Below are 16,127 nucleotides of genomic sequence, written 5' to 3'. Positions count from 1 at the left end.
ATATCTATATATCTGACCATTTTAACAATTTCCATACATAATTCTTTAGAGGTTTATCTTTAAATAAAGATATAAATTTTTATATTAGAGCAATAACTCCACCTATAGTGCCTTTAAAATTAGTTCTTATTTTCCAGTCTTGAAATTAAACATGTCAAAGAAGAAGGAAAGCAACTATTCCTCTTTCTCATGCCCTTCCCAAACTCAAAACTGGCACTTGTATAATTAAGCTACTTTATTTGTTTTATACAAGTAATAATGAAAATTTCCACATCCATCTGATTATAATGCATCTACATGACATATTCTTGATAACTCCTTTATAAAGGAATGAGTACTAAAATGTTAACAGGTTGCTTAAAACTTTCTAGCTCCCAGTTTGTTCTTACAAAGTTATAATTTTACGTGTTTACACAAAGTATAAACTGTTAAGCAGGATAAATGATTTACATAATCTGTTTTAAAGAATGCAATCAGTAATGGATGATCAACTATATATAAATTTTAATCTCCTGCATTTGTAATAGGAAGTGTTGCTGCATTTATGGAAATATATCGGCAGACCTTGCTATTTGCTACATATGTAACACATCTTGAAAATCAGAGACCCAAATATCCAGCTCCAAGAGGATCTCTTCAATGATACTATGAGAGGATCCACTAGTCTGTGCTGTGGTATAAGAAATAATTACCTAGCAATCTAACTCCATTTACAAAAAGCAAAACCTTTAGCATGATTAAAAAGAATATCCGCTCCTTTTAAATTAGATTTTCTATTATTTCTTAGTCTGATTTTAGTAATAACTCTACAAGCTAATATAAATTATAAGTCATAATATTAATATTTATACTTTAAGGAGAAAACTGCTTCTGAAATGTAACACTTATAATCAAAATTGAAACCCTTGTATGGTGTGCTAACCCTATTGGAGGTATTCTTTAAATAGGCTTAAAGCAAAAAGGACTTTCACTGTAAATAAATTCATTTGCTTAGAGTCACTGGTAAAGTTTTCAAAAGTCTGTTTATTCATATACATGATTAAGGAGTCAGCTTTTTACAGCAATCTTAGAGGAAAACTTATTTAATTTTAATGAAGATTTACCCAGATAAACCAGAGCTGTATGTTCTGTCATATTCCCAAGTTTGCCTGGGACATAAAATCTACATTTACATCAGTTTAAATTGTTTATTGATTCCAATGGATTGTATAAATATAGTATATTTCTCGGTGACCTAAAAGCCAGATCAGAGAATGTCTTATATTTAAAGATGTGGTACTAAATGTGCTAAAAAGAACAGAATGTTTTTGTTCCTAGTAATGTCTTAAAGACATATTGTTTGACATATTTTACTTTCTTCTATAGACTAGATCTAGATCTTTTTTAGAAAATACACTCAAAGCAGAGGTGTTCTCCGTTAGTGAAAGTAAAAAAGTTTATTTACCCTGGAAAGTACCCCAATAAAATTTTATTAACTTATTTAGATGTATTCAAACTAAATTGCCATTATATTCTTTTATTTTAAAAGTACCTCAAATTTCCTCAAGTCATAAGTAAAATATGTAATGTTTAATATTTGAATCACTGATATCCTTCTGGCAAAGAACTTATTTATCTGTATCTACTATCCAACATCAAAATAAATGTGTAAATGCTGTTACCTACTCTAAACCATCCCCTGCATTGAAATATGAAAAAGGGACAGTTGACTTTAGCTACCCTCAATAAAGAATTTTTGAAAATAGCCTCAGTGAAGAATTTATCAACCTGGCTTCAAAGCTGGGACAATTATATACAAGGATAAAATAACACAAAACTAAAATTGATATTTTACTATAGTAGTAGACAACTGGAGAGTTCTGCAAAATATGCAAAAAGGTAGAAAAATAAATCAATATTTATAAAAACATATCCAAGGAGATACAGGTAAAAAAAATTCTTGAAAACCTACAGATATGGCAAAGAACCTAATCAAGAAAACCACAAGGGCTTCCCTGGTGGCACAGTGGTTGAGAGTCCGCCTGCCGATGCAGGGGACACGGGTTCGTGCCCTGGTCCGGGAGGATCCCACATGCCGTGGAGCGGCTGGGCCCGTGAGCCATGGCCGCTGAGCCTGTGTGTCCGGAGCCTGTGCTCCACAACGGGAGAGGCCACAACAGTGAGAGGCCCGCATACCACAAAAAATAAAAAAAAGAAAACCACAAGTGCTTAATTCTAAAAGTAGGGAAAAAGAGTGTAGCACCAATTGAATATCTGAACATCTGAGCAGACATGGAAATCAAAGAAAGTCCCTGAAAACTGAGATGCAAGTTACCAGACTTCAGTAGAAAAACCTCTCTTCAAGAGCTTCTCCTGAACTTTTAAAGCCTATAGATACACAGACATATATCTCCCTATGTAAATATACAGATGTATCTATCTATCTATGTATCTATCTATGTATCTATCTATCTATGTATCTATGTATCTATCCATCTATGTATCTAGCTATGTATCTATCTATCTATGTATCTATCTACCTACCTACCTACCTACCTACCTATCTGTCTGAACTTGATCTCCATAGGCATAATTCTAATACACTTGAAGCAACATTCATCAAAATTCCCTATCTCAGGATGAGGGTCTCTAGCATACCTTCATATACCCATTTCAAATGCTTTCAGGGCTAATGAGGAAACAGATAAATCTATCTGTTCAAGACAGAGATGTTTTAATACAGTTTCCAAACTGATATACTCTTGTTTGAATCATCAGTTTTGAGATGAACTTTTGATAGACTCTCTACAGCTAATTTAAACTTTCTTATTTATGCTTGATAGCCCTAAGTACGCTGCAGGAATTTGGTGTGGTACTTTAGCTTTTTGATACCATTTGTAAAGATAGGTTTTATTTCTATGTGTTGACGGCATATCTTTTAGGTTTTCAAATTTCTATAAAATTTCTTAAATACCCAGGGTTGGGTTTTTGGTTTTGTTTTTTAATTTATGACAACCCTTGTTTTCTATGTTACCAAGAGGGAGGCAAGGAATTTCCAATTTGGATTCAACAACAACAAAAACAGATGAAGAAGAATTCTTTCTTTCACATTCAAATTATAACAAGTGTCTAACTTTGTTTGCCAAAGCATTTTTAGAGGGAGAACTAGAATCTTTACATAAGGTTAAGATAGACAGACGATTAAGATTCTCTTGGCAAGTTGGGGGTAGGTAATTTGAGGAAAATAGGCGCCATGTACCAGTAATATATAGTATCATCATTATCACTAAAAGGAAAATATAACCTATGCTATTTTTATACATAAGCCATGACTATAATACTAAATCTCTATGAATCTACTAAAAACAAACTATCATATACTCTATTTTTCACTTGGGAACTACAAAATTTAATTAGGGTTAAAGTGACCCTAATTAATAAACTCACTAATAGTTAATAAACTCACTTTGAGAGAACTGGGCTGGGGAGGAGTATCTAGCATTGTATAATATGCAATATGTTCTAAACAAAAACAATTTAAAGTAAGTCTCTTAAAATCAGATTATCCCGTTACGAATAATCACATCACATACATAATTACTGTCTGCTCTTTTCTTTTCTTTTCTTTTTTTTTTTTTGCGGCACGCGGGCCTCTCACTGTTGTGGCCTCTCCCGTTGCGGAGCACAGGCTCCGGACGCGCAGGCTCAGCGGCCATGGCTCACGGGCCCAGCCGCTCCGCGGCATGTGAGATCTTCCCGGACCGGGGCACAAACCCGTGTCCCCTGCATCGGCAGGCGGACTCTCAACCACTGCGCCACCAAAGAAGCCCTGCCTGCTCTTTTCTAATGATGATTATTCAAAAATTTAGTACAGAAATAGAGACCAAGCATTACCTTTCCCTGAGAGAAGCACGATTTAACACAGGGCTTGGCGAATGCTTCGGCATTGTAGAGGGTGCTGAATGAACGAGTGAGGTCCTGGATGAATGCTGGGGCTTGCTACGTGACCTTGAACTCAAATAGTCATCACATCTTTCCAAAGAGTCATCGAAGTCTCTCCCATGAGGTGTTCTGATGACCTGTTTAAAAATTTTTTATATATATACATATATATATGTGTATATATATAGATATACATATATATACATGTATATATATATATACACACACACACAGAGGATATATATAGTGACATTATACACACACACACACACACACACACACACACACACCCTTTGTAAAAGTAAAAAAATCAAATATAATGCCACAGCTATATTTGAAGGTAAATTTCAAAATGTAGCAGTCATTACTACCACTGCATGACTAGACATTAAATACATATGATTATTCATTCCACATGTCCAAAATCTACAGAACTTTATCAATTCCAATGGCTTTTGAGTAGGAATAGGGTAAAGGTAGGGATGTATATATAAAACAAAGGACAAATATACATGATATATATAATGATAGTCTAGTTTATCTATGAGGCCAAACAAAACAGAATTCTAGTCCTCATACTCATTCATTGCTTCATAATAAATCAGGGTAGATAAATGAATAAATTCTTACCCTTGTAGAACTTATATTCTAGTAAAATTTACATTCTAGTAAGGAGAGAGAGATTTAAAAACACACACCTGGAGTCTGTCATACAGAGTGAAGTAAGTCAGAAAGAGAAAAACAAATACCGTATGCTAACACATATATATGGAATCTAAAAAAAAACCAAAAAAAAAAAAAAAACATGGTTCTGAAGAACCTAGGGGCAGGACAGGAATAAAGACGCAGAAGTAGAGAATGGACTCAATTGAGGACACAGGGAGGGGGAAGGGTAAGCTGGGATGAAGTGAGAGAGTGGCATGGACATCTATACACTATCAAATGTAAAATAGATAGCTAGTGGGAAGCAGCCGCATAGCACAGGGAGATCAGCTCAGTGCTCTGTGACCACCTAGAGGGGTCGGATAGGGAGGGTGGGAGGGAGATGCAAGAGGGAGGAAATATGGGGATATATGTATATGTATAGCTGATTCACTTTGTTATAAAGCAGAAACTAACACACCATTGTAAAGCAATTATACTCCAATAAAGATGTTAAAACACACACACACACACACACACACACACACACACACACACACACACACACACACACACACACCTGGCCGCCCAAAATAAATAGGTAAAATATACAGTATCTGGAAGGATGGTAAATACCATGGGAAGAAAATAAAGGCAATAAGAAGTGCTGCTGGGTGGAGTGGCAGGGGTATGTAGGGCAGGAGCTGTAATTCTAAATACAGTAGTCAATTGGGACCTCACAGAGAAGACTGTCCTAGTAAAGATCTAGGGAGTAAAGGCCTGAAGACCCTAGTGAAGACCATAAGACCTAAGTCAGGGGGACATCTGTGAGAAGAACATTCCAGAAAGAGAGAAAAATAAACACAAAGATCCTGTGGATGGGGTAGGGTGCATGCCTGATAGTTAGAAATAGCAAGGAAGCCAACAGGGCTACACAGAATAGTAGGAAATAAAGTAAATAAGGTAAATTTTAAGGATTTAGCCTTCTATTCTAAACCTTCTATTCTAAAGGAAAAATAAGCTCTTTTTATTTTTTTGTAAGTAAGATCTCCTCGGCTACTGTGTCGAGAACAGTCTATAGTGGGCCCAAGGGCAAAGGCAAGGAAATCAGTTAAGAAACTATTACAACAAAGTATGGAAAGAACGCTGGCTTGATTCTGAGCGATAGCAGTGGAGGCAAAAAGTGATCAGATTCAGAAGTCATCTGGAAGATACAGCCAACAGGATTTGCACAGACTGACTATCAAGGATAACATCAAAGTTTTCTGGTGAAATCAACTGGAAGAGTTGAGTTTGTATGAATTAGCTATACCCTTCCAAATGGACAGGTGGAAGAGTAAGATATTAGGAGTCTTGTTTTGGACATGTTGAGCTTCACACATCTATTCATCATCCAAACTATTAAAGCAGAGGTTCAGGAGAAGAGTCCAGGATAAATGTACAAGCTGGTAATTTCCAGAGTCTAAATGGCATTTAAAAGTATGGCACTAGGTGATATAACCAAGGAAGTGAGCATAAATAGGAAACACCTGAAAACTGAGCCCTGGGAAGACTCCACTGTTTAGAGGCTGGGAAGATGAGAAGGAAACAAACTGAGGAATGGCCAGGGAAGAAGTGGAAGAAAAAGGAGAATGTGTTATTCTGGAAGTCAATTAAATAATGTATTTCAAGGAGGAGGAGTAACTAGCTCGGCCAAGTACTGCTGACAGGTCAAGGCAGAAAAGGCTAGGAATGAACTTCTGGATTTTAGCAGCGGTGGGGGGGGGTCATAAATAATATTAATAAGAGTAGCTTTGGTAGGGGCTTCCCTGGTGGCACAGTGGTTAAGAGTCCGCGTGCCAATGCAGGGTACATGGGTTTGAGCTCTGGAACAGGAAGAGCCCACATGCCGTGGAGCAACTAAGCCCATGTGCCACAACTACTGAGCATGTGAGCCACAAATACTGAGCCCGTGTGCCACAATTACCAAAGCCCATGCACCTAGAGCCCATGCTCTGCAACAAGAGAAGCCACCACAATAAGAAGCCCATGCACCACAGCGAAGAGTAGCCCCGGCTTGCCACAACTAGAGAAAGCCTGTGTGCAGCAACAAAGACCCAACACAGCCAAAAATAAATTAAAATAATTTTTAAAAAAGAGCAGCTTTGGTGGAATGACGGGAGTGATAATCTGGAGTTAAGTTCAAGAGAGAATGAGAGAGACCTAAATGTAAGGCCAGACACTATCAAACTCTTAGAGGTAAACATAGGCAGAACACTGTATGACATAAATCACAGCAAGATCCTTTTTGACCCACCTCCTAGAGAAATGGAAATAAAAAAGAAAATAAACAAATGGGACCTAATGAAACTTAAAAGCTTTTACACAGCAAAGGAAACCATAAACAAGACAAAAAGACAGCCCTCAGAATGGGAAAAAATATTTGCAAATGAAGCAACTGACAAAGGATTAATCTCCAAAATTTACAAGCAGCTCATGCAGCTCAATATCAAAAAAAGAAACAACCCAATCCAAAAATGGGCAGAAGACCTAGACATTTCTCCAAAGAAGATATACAGATTGCCAACTAACACATGAAAGAATGCTCAACATCATTAATCATTAGAGAAATGCAAATCAAAACTACAATGAGATATCATCTCACACTGGTCAGAATGGCCATCATCAAAAAATCTACAAACAATAAATGCTGGGGAGGGTGTGGAGAAAAGGGAACCCTCTTGCACTGTTGGTGGGAATATAAATTGATACAGCAACTATGGAGAACAGCATGGAGGTTCCTTAAAAAACTAAAAATAGAACTACCATACGACCCACTACTGGGCATATACCCTGAGAAAGCTGTAATTCAAAAAGTCATGTACCACAATGTTCACTGCAGCTCTATTTACAATAGCCAGGACATGGAAGCAACCTAAGTGTCCATTGACAGATGAATGGATAAAGAAGATGTGGCACATATATACAATGGAATATTACTCAGCCATGAAAAGAAACAAAATTGAGTTATTTGTAGTGAGGTGGATGGACCTAGAGTCTGTCATACAGAGTGAAGTAAGTCAGAAAGAGAAAAACAAATACCGTATGCTAACACATATGTACGGAATCTAAAAAACAGAAACAAAAAGAAATGGTCATGAAGAACCTAGGGGCAAGACGGGAATAAAGACGCAGACCTACTAGAGAATGGACTTGAGGATATAGGGAGGGGGGAGGGTAAGCTGGGACAAAGTGAGAGAGTGGCATGGACATATATACACTACGAAACGTAAAATAGATAGCTAGTGGGAATCAGCTGCATAGCACAGGGAGATCAGCTCGGTGGTTTGTGACCACCTAGAGGGGTGGGATAGGGAGGGTGGGAGGGAGGGAGATGCAAGAGGGAAGAGATATGGGGATATATGTATATGTATAACTGATTCACTTTGTTATAAAACAGAAACTAACACACCATTGTAAAGAATTATACTCCAATAAAGATGCTAAAAAAAAATTAGGTAAATACCAAGGAAATCTGAGTAAATTAAGAACTTTAGTTAATAATAATATATCTATATTGATCCATCAATTATAACAAAGGTACCATACTAAATAAGATGATAATAATATGAGAAACTGGGTATGGAGTATATGAGAACTCTCTGTACTATCTTTGTGTTTTTTATGTAAATATAAAACTGCTCTTAAAAAAAAAAAGAACTGCCATTTAAAAAAAAAATTAGAATTAAGCTATGCTAGGTAAAATTTTAAAATTTAACTCGCCCTTTTGCTTACATTTATTTTCTTTATGCTTCCAATCCACCAACGTTCTTTCTGTTACATTTTTATCTTACAATTTTATCCCTTAGTTCAAGTATTGTTTTATAATGCACATCCCTACTATATCATGTACATATCACAGAGAAAGTAGATTAGTTGTGTTGTAACACACAAAAACATCACCCTTGGGCAGACTTTTCATACCAGGCACATCTCATAGCCCCATCCTTTGTTGGTTGCCTTTGGGTTCCTATTCCTGACCCAATGGTGTCTGGATGATAGTGTTGACGTAACTCAAAAGATGGTGACTCATGGCTGCGTTTTCACTAGAGGCCCCAGAGATATGGCAGTTATCTGGTAAACCTAACCATCCTAGGTCCTGATTAGGGTAGACTTCAAACCCTCTTTTGTATTGACCCAGCTTTCTTATCTCTTCTCTGGCATACATTCCCTGCAAATACTATGCCAATGTACCCAAGACACTAAATGCTTCTAGAAAAAAAAATTAAATTACCACATAGATTGGTTAGTTTTATTATGAATTTATTATTGTCAGTATGATATGGACACTCAAATTACTTTGACATTCTCTAATGCCAGCATCCTCATTGGAATTAATACATCCTTCCCATAATGTTCTTTAAATCCTCTGACACACTCTCACACAGATCTGTGAATCTTTTGAGTCCACACATGTATGCTCCCTTCTATCTAATCTCAGAAGTTTCTTCGATCCAAGAATAACACCTACCTCCATCTGTGCTTTTTATCCCCATTCTTTTTCACATCCTTTGAACTTCCCTCCATTAATTATTACCATGCTATCTGTATTTCCAGCATCTTCACTTCAACTGCCTCCCAACTTTTAATGCAATTCATGCCTGATCTCTCCCATTTTTATCTCTCTTCTTTTGTACATTAAAAAAACTCATTGAAGGTGCAGACTAAACATATTGCTATTTTTCTACCTCTCCTGTACTTATGTTTCATCAAAACCTACTCTTCCACAACTTATTTTATAAGTCCTGTCTTTTCCTCCCAGTTCTCATACTACTTGGTCTCGGCAGCATTTGTCACTGGTCAGTCCTCTTTTAGGTCTTCTCTCCTGAATTTCTCCTCCTCTGTTTCCTTAGTCACCTCTTTTCATGGTCCAGTGGATATTCTTCATCCTTCATCTCATCACTGAAATCAGTGGCTGCTCTCCAATGTCACACTTTCTGCCCCTGTCTCATGTACCTTCTCTTTGGTTGATTTCCTTTGCTTCTATTATCAAGTGTACAGTAATCTTTGAAACACTTATCTATGGACAAGACTTAGCTTTCCAAGACGTATCTCTGGAAATCCAGATCTGGATACCCATTTCTCTGTAAGGTAGCTCTATTTGGATTTTCCACATGTAACCAAAACTCAGTAAATTAAAAATTTTTATCTCCACCATGCTCTTACCTCTGCTATTCCAGATTTCATCATTATCTTAGACCTAAGCTAAAAATCCATAATTCATATTTCCACAACACCAAGTATGGTCCATCTCTTTATTCACTCCAGAGCAAGCTATTTATGGACGACATAAATTTTAGAATTCTGCCGTCTTGAAATCTTAAATAAATTCGAGAAAATGTCAATTCTATCAATAAAAAAAAAAAGAAAACTGAGATGGTTGATTGAAAATTTAGGGGACCTGTCAGATCAAATGAAAGAACTGAAAAAATTAATAACTATATAATATCATTTAAATGGCATTAGACATAGGAAAAAGTAGAATTGGCACTAGCTTTATCAAATTGACAACGTAACGCACATAGTTTTGAACTTTCCCAAAATATAGTGAAAGAGTTAAAAATTCTCAGAGTAGAAAAATTATTGAAAGACAAAATAGAAGAAAAACTTTCCTGAACTAATGAGATACATCATGGGGGATATTATGAACCAGCAACATTAATTAAAAGAACAAAAACACCACAAAAAAAAAAAGAGAGAAAATGAGAGAGAGGAACTGAATTTATTTAACAAATATTTAACTTCCAGTCACCATGTTAAATGTTGGGATTACAACAGTGAACACAACGAAATCCCTGCCTTTATGAGCTTATGTCCTAGCAGTTACTATCAACGAAATATTTGACCTTTTAAGAAGGTCAATTTGACCTTTAATCTTTCTCAGACTCATTTCACTTGTATGTAAAACAGGGTTAATAACAGCTACCTTATAGATCTTCCGTCATTTATTTAAAGTATCTTGCAGAATGCCTAGGTGTGTGAATTAGTTATACAACAAATATAAGTCCTTTATTATTAAGACACCACTCCAACATGGCTTCTTACTTCAACCCTACCACAATTTTCACTGTTTTCCAGAATTACAGCAACATATGGTGAGCCAGCAGTCAGCTGAGAGAATCAAGCTTTCATCCCAGAACCAAACAGCATGTAATTCAAATGACTCAGTTACAGTCCCAAATAACTGACCAAGAAATATGTGATCCAGATTGAATAAAAGAAAAAACTGAAAAGTGCTCTATTGTTAGCTGTTCACAGAGACAAAGTAAAAACACGGTGAATGTCAAAAACAAGATCAAAAAGGTCCATGACCAATAAATACAAGTGTATATATTAAGAGACTGATAGAAAAGAAAAAAAAGTGCTATAATGCTGTTTCTAGAATTATATCCAAATATGAGTCACTTGGCTTATAGCAGAGAGATTATTTTCTCTTCATTAATTTCAATGCCATTTGAGTCATGCTGGCTGGCAGACCATTTCATTTTTGTTTACTAAAATTTCTCCACAAACTAGTCAGCAACGCTTTAAATAAAGCCTCTTCTAGGTGACTACAACTGACTTTTTTTCTCTTTATCAGAATATTCACTGAGAATTTCTTGAACAACATGTTAGCTAACACACAGATCTAGAGAGGTACAGGGATTTGAAATCACAAACCAGATGAGACAGGGTATTAACACAAAGAAAACTGACAGTGAGATATGCTAGGTGGCAAATACATCTTAACGACAATATCTGCAGAAGGACATTTATAGACTTCTAATGGTCTAAATGGTGGAGTCTCATGGAGGAGGTGGATTGGAATCAAGGCCATAAGTAGAGAAAAGGGGGAGATAGGGCATTCCAAGTAGAGGAAAAGGCACAAGGAAAGATAAACAATGAGTACAGTCACTTGGCTAGTTCTGTAGGAAAGTAATCAGAGAGAATATCACAGAGGTGGAGAGGGGCACACTGTAGAGAACCTTGAACGCTGCAACTCAATACTATCTGACATTTATTAAGCATCTTGTATGTATCAAATACTGAACAAGGTAGGAGACAGTAGTCACAGGTAAATATAACAGGAGACCTCAAAGATATTACAATCCAGAATGAGAGACATGAAAAAACAAGTAATGATAAAACAATGAGGAAGGAAATTAGAACTAAATAGATATACAATAAGTAATTGTGCAGTGGGGACACAGCTGGGATGTATTCCTTCCATGGAATTAGAATAAATATTTGTTTTGGAAAATTATTTACCTAAATGGGGAACGGAAGGTATAGTAAGGGGGTAAGTCTTTGATAAGAATCCACTTCAAATTTTCAACCGTAAAACTCAGCTTAAGAAAACGTTTTCGTAGCTCTTGTGAGTTTTCCATAGGTTGCTTATTCACATTCTAAAACCAAATGGAATGTTATCTCTTTGGCTCGTAACAGAAGAGTTACATTTCTTGGATGACTCCTCAAGAACCCTGCCTTGGAGTGTTCAAAGAACAGGGTTCAAATCCCCGCTTGTTATGCGACCCTGAGCAAATCATGTACTCTAAGTTTTTATTTCCTTCTCTATAAGCTGGGGAAATTATCTTACAGGTTTGCTACAGAAAATAGTAGCAAAATTAGTACAAACACAAAGCAGAGGGCTCGAGTTATGAAAGACAACAGTATTTATTTCCTCTGTTTACAGCAACCTTCATATTTCAGCATAAACAGTTTTTTTTTGTTTTACATTTACAGAAATAGTTCTTTAAATGCCATTTCTAAGATCTCAGAAATGTAATAATTCCAATATTGCAAATGTTGCAATGTATCAAGATAAAATCTAATATTTTTAAACCAATCTGAAATTGTTAGAGGTAGAAAAGAAAATTTCATACACCAAATTCATTGTAATTATATAAATGTAATGTAATTAAATGACATACTTTTCAAATATGTGATACATAATGGTCTGGTTATACCATACTTATGAAATAAGGTTCCTGAAAAGTTGTTTACACTAAGTTCATAAGTTAAATAATATTTATGCCCATGAAAATTTTATATTTATAGGAACTTCAAGGTCAAATTAATGGAATAGAGAACCACTAAGTATAAATAGGAACCAGGAAATTCACTTATCCAACAAATATTTGTTGAAAGCCCATTTAGTGCCTGGTACTACACACCATGCTTTAAAGTTTCTCCTTTGTCATGGGACATAAAACTTAAGAAATAAATAAAAATAACTCTAATGGAATTTGCTGGGAAGTAGTTGAGAATGAAGACTACAGGAAAGAAGTGCAGTAGAGGTACTATTTTCAGGATAGTAAGAACAAAGCACAGTTCTGATTCAAAAGGGAGAGAAGCAGATATTGGCAACTGAGATCAGTTTCTCAATTTTGCTGAAAACATTCCTTTTGAATCCTACTGAAGGGAATGATCCATTCCTACCTTATCAATTTAAAAATACATATGCTCAACTATCTGGTTTGGTTTAAGGAAGATGTACTTTCTTTACACAGAAGAAAAATTTAGAAGAAATTCTAAATTCTAAAATAATGCAATGAAAATGATAAGTAATTCCTAAGTGTGTCCATCTTTAGGGGGTAGGGGGAAATTCCTCCCTTCTTAGACCACTGTTCAATGCACTTATATAAATAACTTGTTTAATCCTCACAACGACCCTATGTGGTATTTTTATTACCTACACTTTACAGGAGAGGAAACTGAAGCAACGTCAAACAGCTATTAAGTGGTAGGGGTCCCAGGCCAGTGAACTATGAGAGATCCACAGCAGAAAAAAATGGAAAATTCCCACAGCCCAGGCCTCACAGGATGCCTATGAGGAAAGTTCCACAGAAGATGTGCTAACAATCTGTTTTACTAACAACCCAATAAAAAGAGCCAAGGAACAAACCGACAAACTGTTCCCAAGGAAGAAATTAAATATCCCCCAATTAATTTTATGATGTGATCATAACATTGCTACCAAACCACTCAAGAAAAGCAGAAGAAAGGTAATTAGAGACCACTCTTACTAGTGACCATATGTGACAAAATATCTTAAGTAAAATATTAACAAATTAAATTTAGTGATGTTCAAAAAAAGAATACAACATGATTAAGCTGGGTACATTCAAAGAATACAAGAATGGGTTATCAATAGAAAATCTATTAATTCACTATAGAAAAATCATTATCAACTCAATAGATGCTGAAAAAATTATTCAATAACATCCAACAACCACTCGTAATTAAAACATATACATACCTTGCAAACAAGGAATTTCAAAGGGAACTTCCTTAACTTGCTAGAGGATATCTAACAAAAATCTACTGCAAATAACATTCATAGGTGTGAAACCTTCAACATGATCTTATCAAAGACAGGATCAAGACAACACAGTATTAGTTCACGCTGCAGCGTATCAGGCTGCATTACAAGAGCAAATTAAGTTTGAAAATTAGTGGCTTAACATAATAAAGGTTCATTTTTCCCTGTGCTTTATGGTAATATAGGTTAGCAAGAGAATCACACTTCACAAAATTGCCCAAGGACCCGGGCTGATGAGACAGGCTGAACAACTTATAGTTGTACCATCTAGAACATGAGACCTCATTATCACTATAACAAGAGAGAGTTCATGTCAATTCTTCTATGCTGCACCCTGGAAGGGATCCACATAATTTACATGTATGGTCCATTGGCTGGAACTAGGCCCCATACACCTGCAAGAGGGCTTGAAAATACGGGAGGGGACATGAATAGCCAATGAGCAATAAATGTCTGCCACATCCTGATCACCACTTCTACTTAACAATGTACTGAAAATCCTAGTAAGTCAAGACAAATAAATACTTTGAAAGGCAGAAATAAGATTCATTGTTGAGGATATGGTTTCCTCTATTAAAAAAATTCAAGAATATCTGAGACAAGAATGTTATACAAAAATGTACTGCAGACCCATACATCAGTAAAACACATAAAAATGTAATTTTACATAAAAGACCACTTACAATGGAAACTAAAACTATAAGGTTTCTTGGAATAAATCTACCAATGTGTTAACACATTAGTGGAAAAGTGTATATAACCTTAGTAAGACGTGTGAGAACTGAGACCACCTACATTCACATGGCTTGGCTAAAGGAACAAAAAACTGAGGCCCGCCCACCTCAACATGACCTTATCATGAGTTCCAGGAAATTCTTGTCAGGAAAATAATGCTCTAAACCAGTAAATAGCTTCATTATTTGCTTCAGGACCCTCCCATAAATCATTTGCCTGAACAGCAGTCTGCTCAATCATCAATCAGCTCCCTTCTCAAAACAACAGATTCTTAATCTGGGCAAACAGTCCCCTTCTCAGGACAAAACATCACTCAATAGGACAAATCCCTTACCTATCAAATACCTGTTTATTTACCAAGACTTGCTTAAAGACTCTAACCTCTGTGCCCATTAATCCTAGACTTTTATATCACAAGCTCTGCTAATTAGATTCTCTCATTCAAAGCCCTACCTTAAACTACTGGAGCCCAGACCCCAAAACCCTATAAATATCTACCGTTAACCTTTTGGAGATACTACGAAGACTGTAAAGGTGGTGCTCTCCCTTACTGCATAATCATAAGCTCTGCTTTGCTTGATATTAACAGATCATTCAGGTATCATGGTGGTCCTTTGGTGAGTTGGCAGTTGACAACCCTGGAAGTCCAATAAGATCTAAACAGACCCTCCTGGTTGCCACATCTAAGACGCTCAACTTAAACAGAAATAGTTTTTTCCTCTGAGACACTTGGGCCTCCCTCCTGGTGGTTTCTCTAACTACAACGGTGCTGTAAGTGAATCTTCCTGTTGAAGCTGGACTCTGCTCTCCTTTTGTTAAAGCTCCCAAATGCTGGGTTACTTTGTCTTGTAGGAATGCAGAGCCATTGTCATTATCTGGTCAAATTTGAAAACTTGTAACCCAGGCGGAAATCTATCTTATTACTAACAATACTAATATGTCTCTCTCTCTTTGTCACTTTTTGCTCTGAGTCTGTAAGAGGAAGTTCACAGAGAAGTAACAGGCATTAGCTACTAAAGCTATCCTGGAGCCAGACTTAAGGATTGACAGGTTCAGATGTTCTCATTACACCATTTTAAAATCCTTAGTAGAAACTTTGCCCTGGGCCACTTGTCAGAATATCATAAAAACTTTCCTCTGTTTCATCTTCTTTTTTTTTTTTTTGTCATGGGAGAAAACGCCTCTGAGAGAAATCACTACCAAACCTTCCATCTTCCTAGAATTACAGATTTATCAGGTCCCCAATTTAAGAAAACAACCACTAAGTTGGGGCCCAAGACATAAGGTGTACAAGCAACATACTGACCGACACTGCCAGACTCTTATGCCTGTGTTTCAGGTTAGGCCCATGCCCCCTTCAAGTTAGATTCAAACTTTCCATCATCTTACATATATTTATACTATAATTTAAAATTTTACACTTATTGTTCCAAATAGCATAATTTCACTAAGCATATTTTAGAATTACAGTGGCCACTTTGGACGGTTT

At 36.3% G+C, this 16,127-nt stretch overlaps 1 protein-coding gene across 6 annotated transcripts in view; it reads right to left on the bottom strand.

Annotated features, from left to right (window-relative positions):
- The window catches only part of SPATA6 (spermatogenesis associated 6), a 151,274-nt gene that overhangs the window by 51,323 nt on the left and 83,824 nt on the right, over nt 1–16,127 (bottom strand). For all 6 annotated transcript variants that reach the window (XM_060140114.1, XM_060140116.1, XM_060140115.1 and 3 more), the window contains one exon: nt 3,874–4,058. In XM_060140114.1, coding sequence (XP_059996097.1) covers nt 3,874–4,058 — 185 coding nt within the window. The remainder of the gene's footprint in view (nt 1–3,873; nt 4,059–16,127) is intronic.

This window comes from Lagenorhynchus albirostris, chromosome 2 (assembly GCF_949774975.1).
Source record: "Lagenorhynchus albirostris chromosome 2, mLagAlb1.1, whole genome shotgun sequence".
NCBI lineage: Eukaryota > Metazoa > Chordata > Mammalia > Artiodactyla > Delphinidae > Lagenorhynchus > Lagenorhynchus albirostris.
Note: the sequence above shows the minus strand (reverse complement) of the source record. Positions and strands in the feature narration are given on the sequence as shown.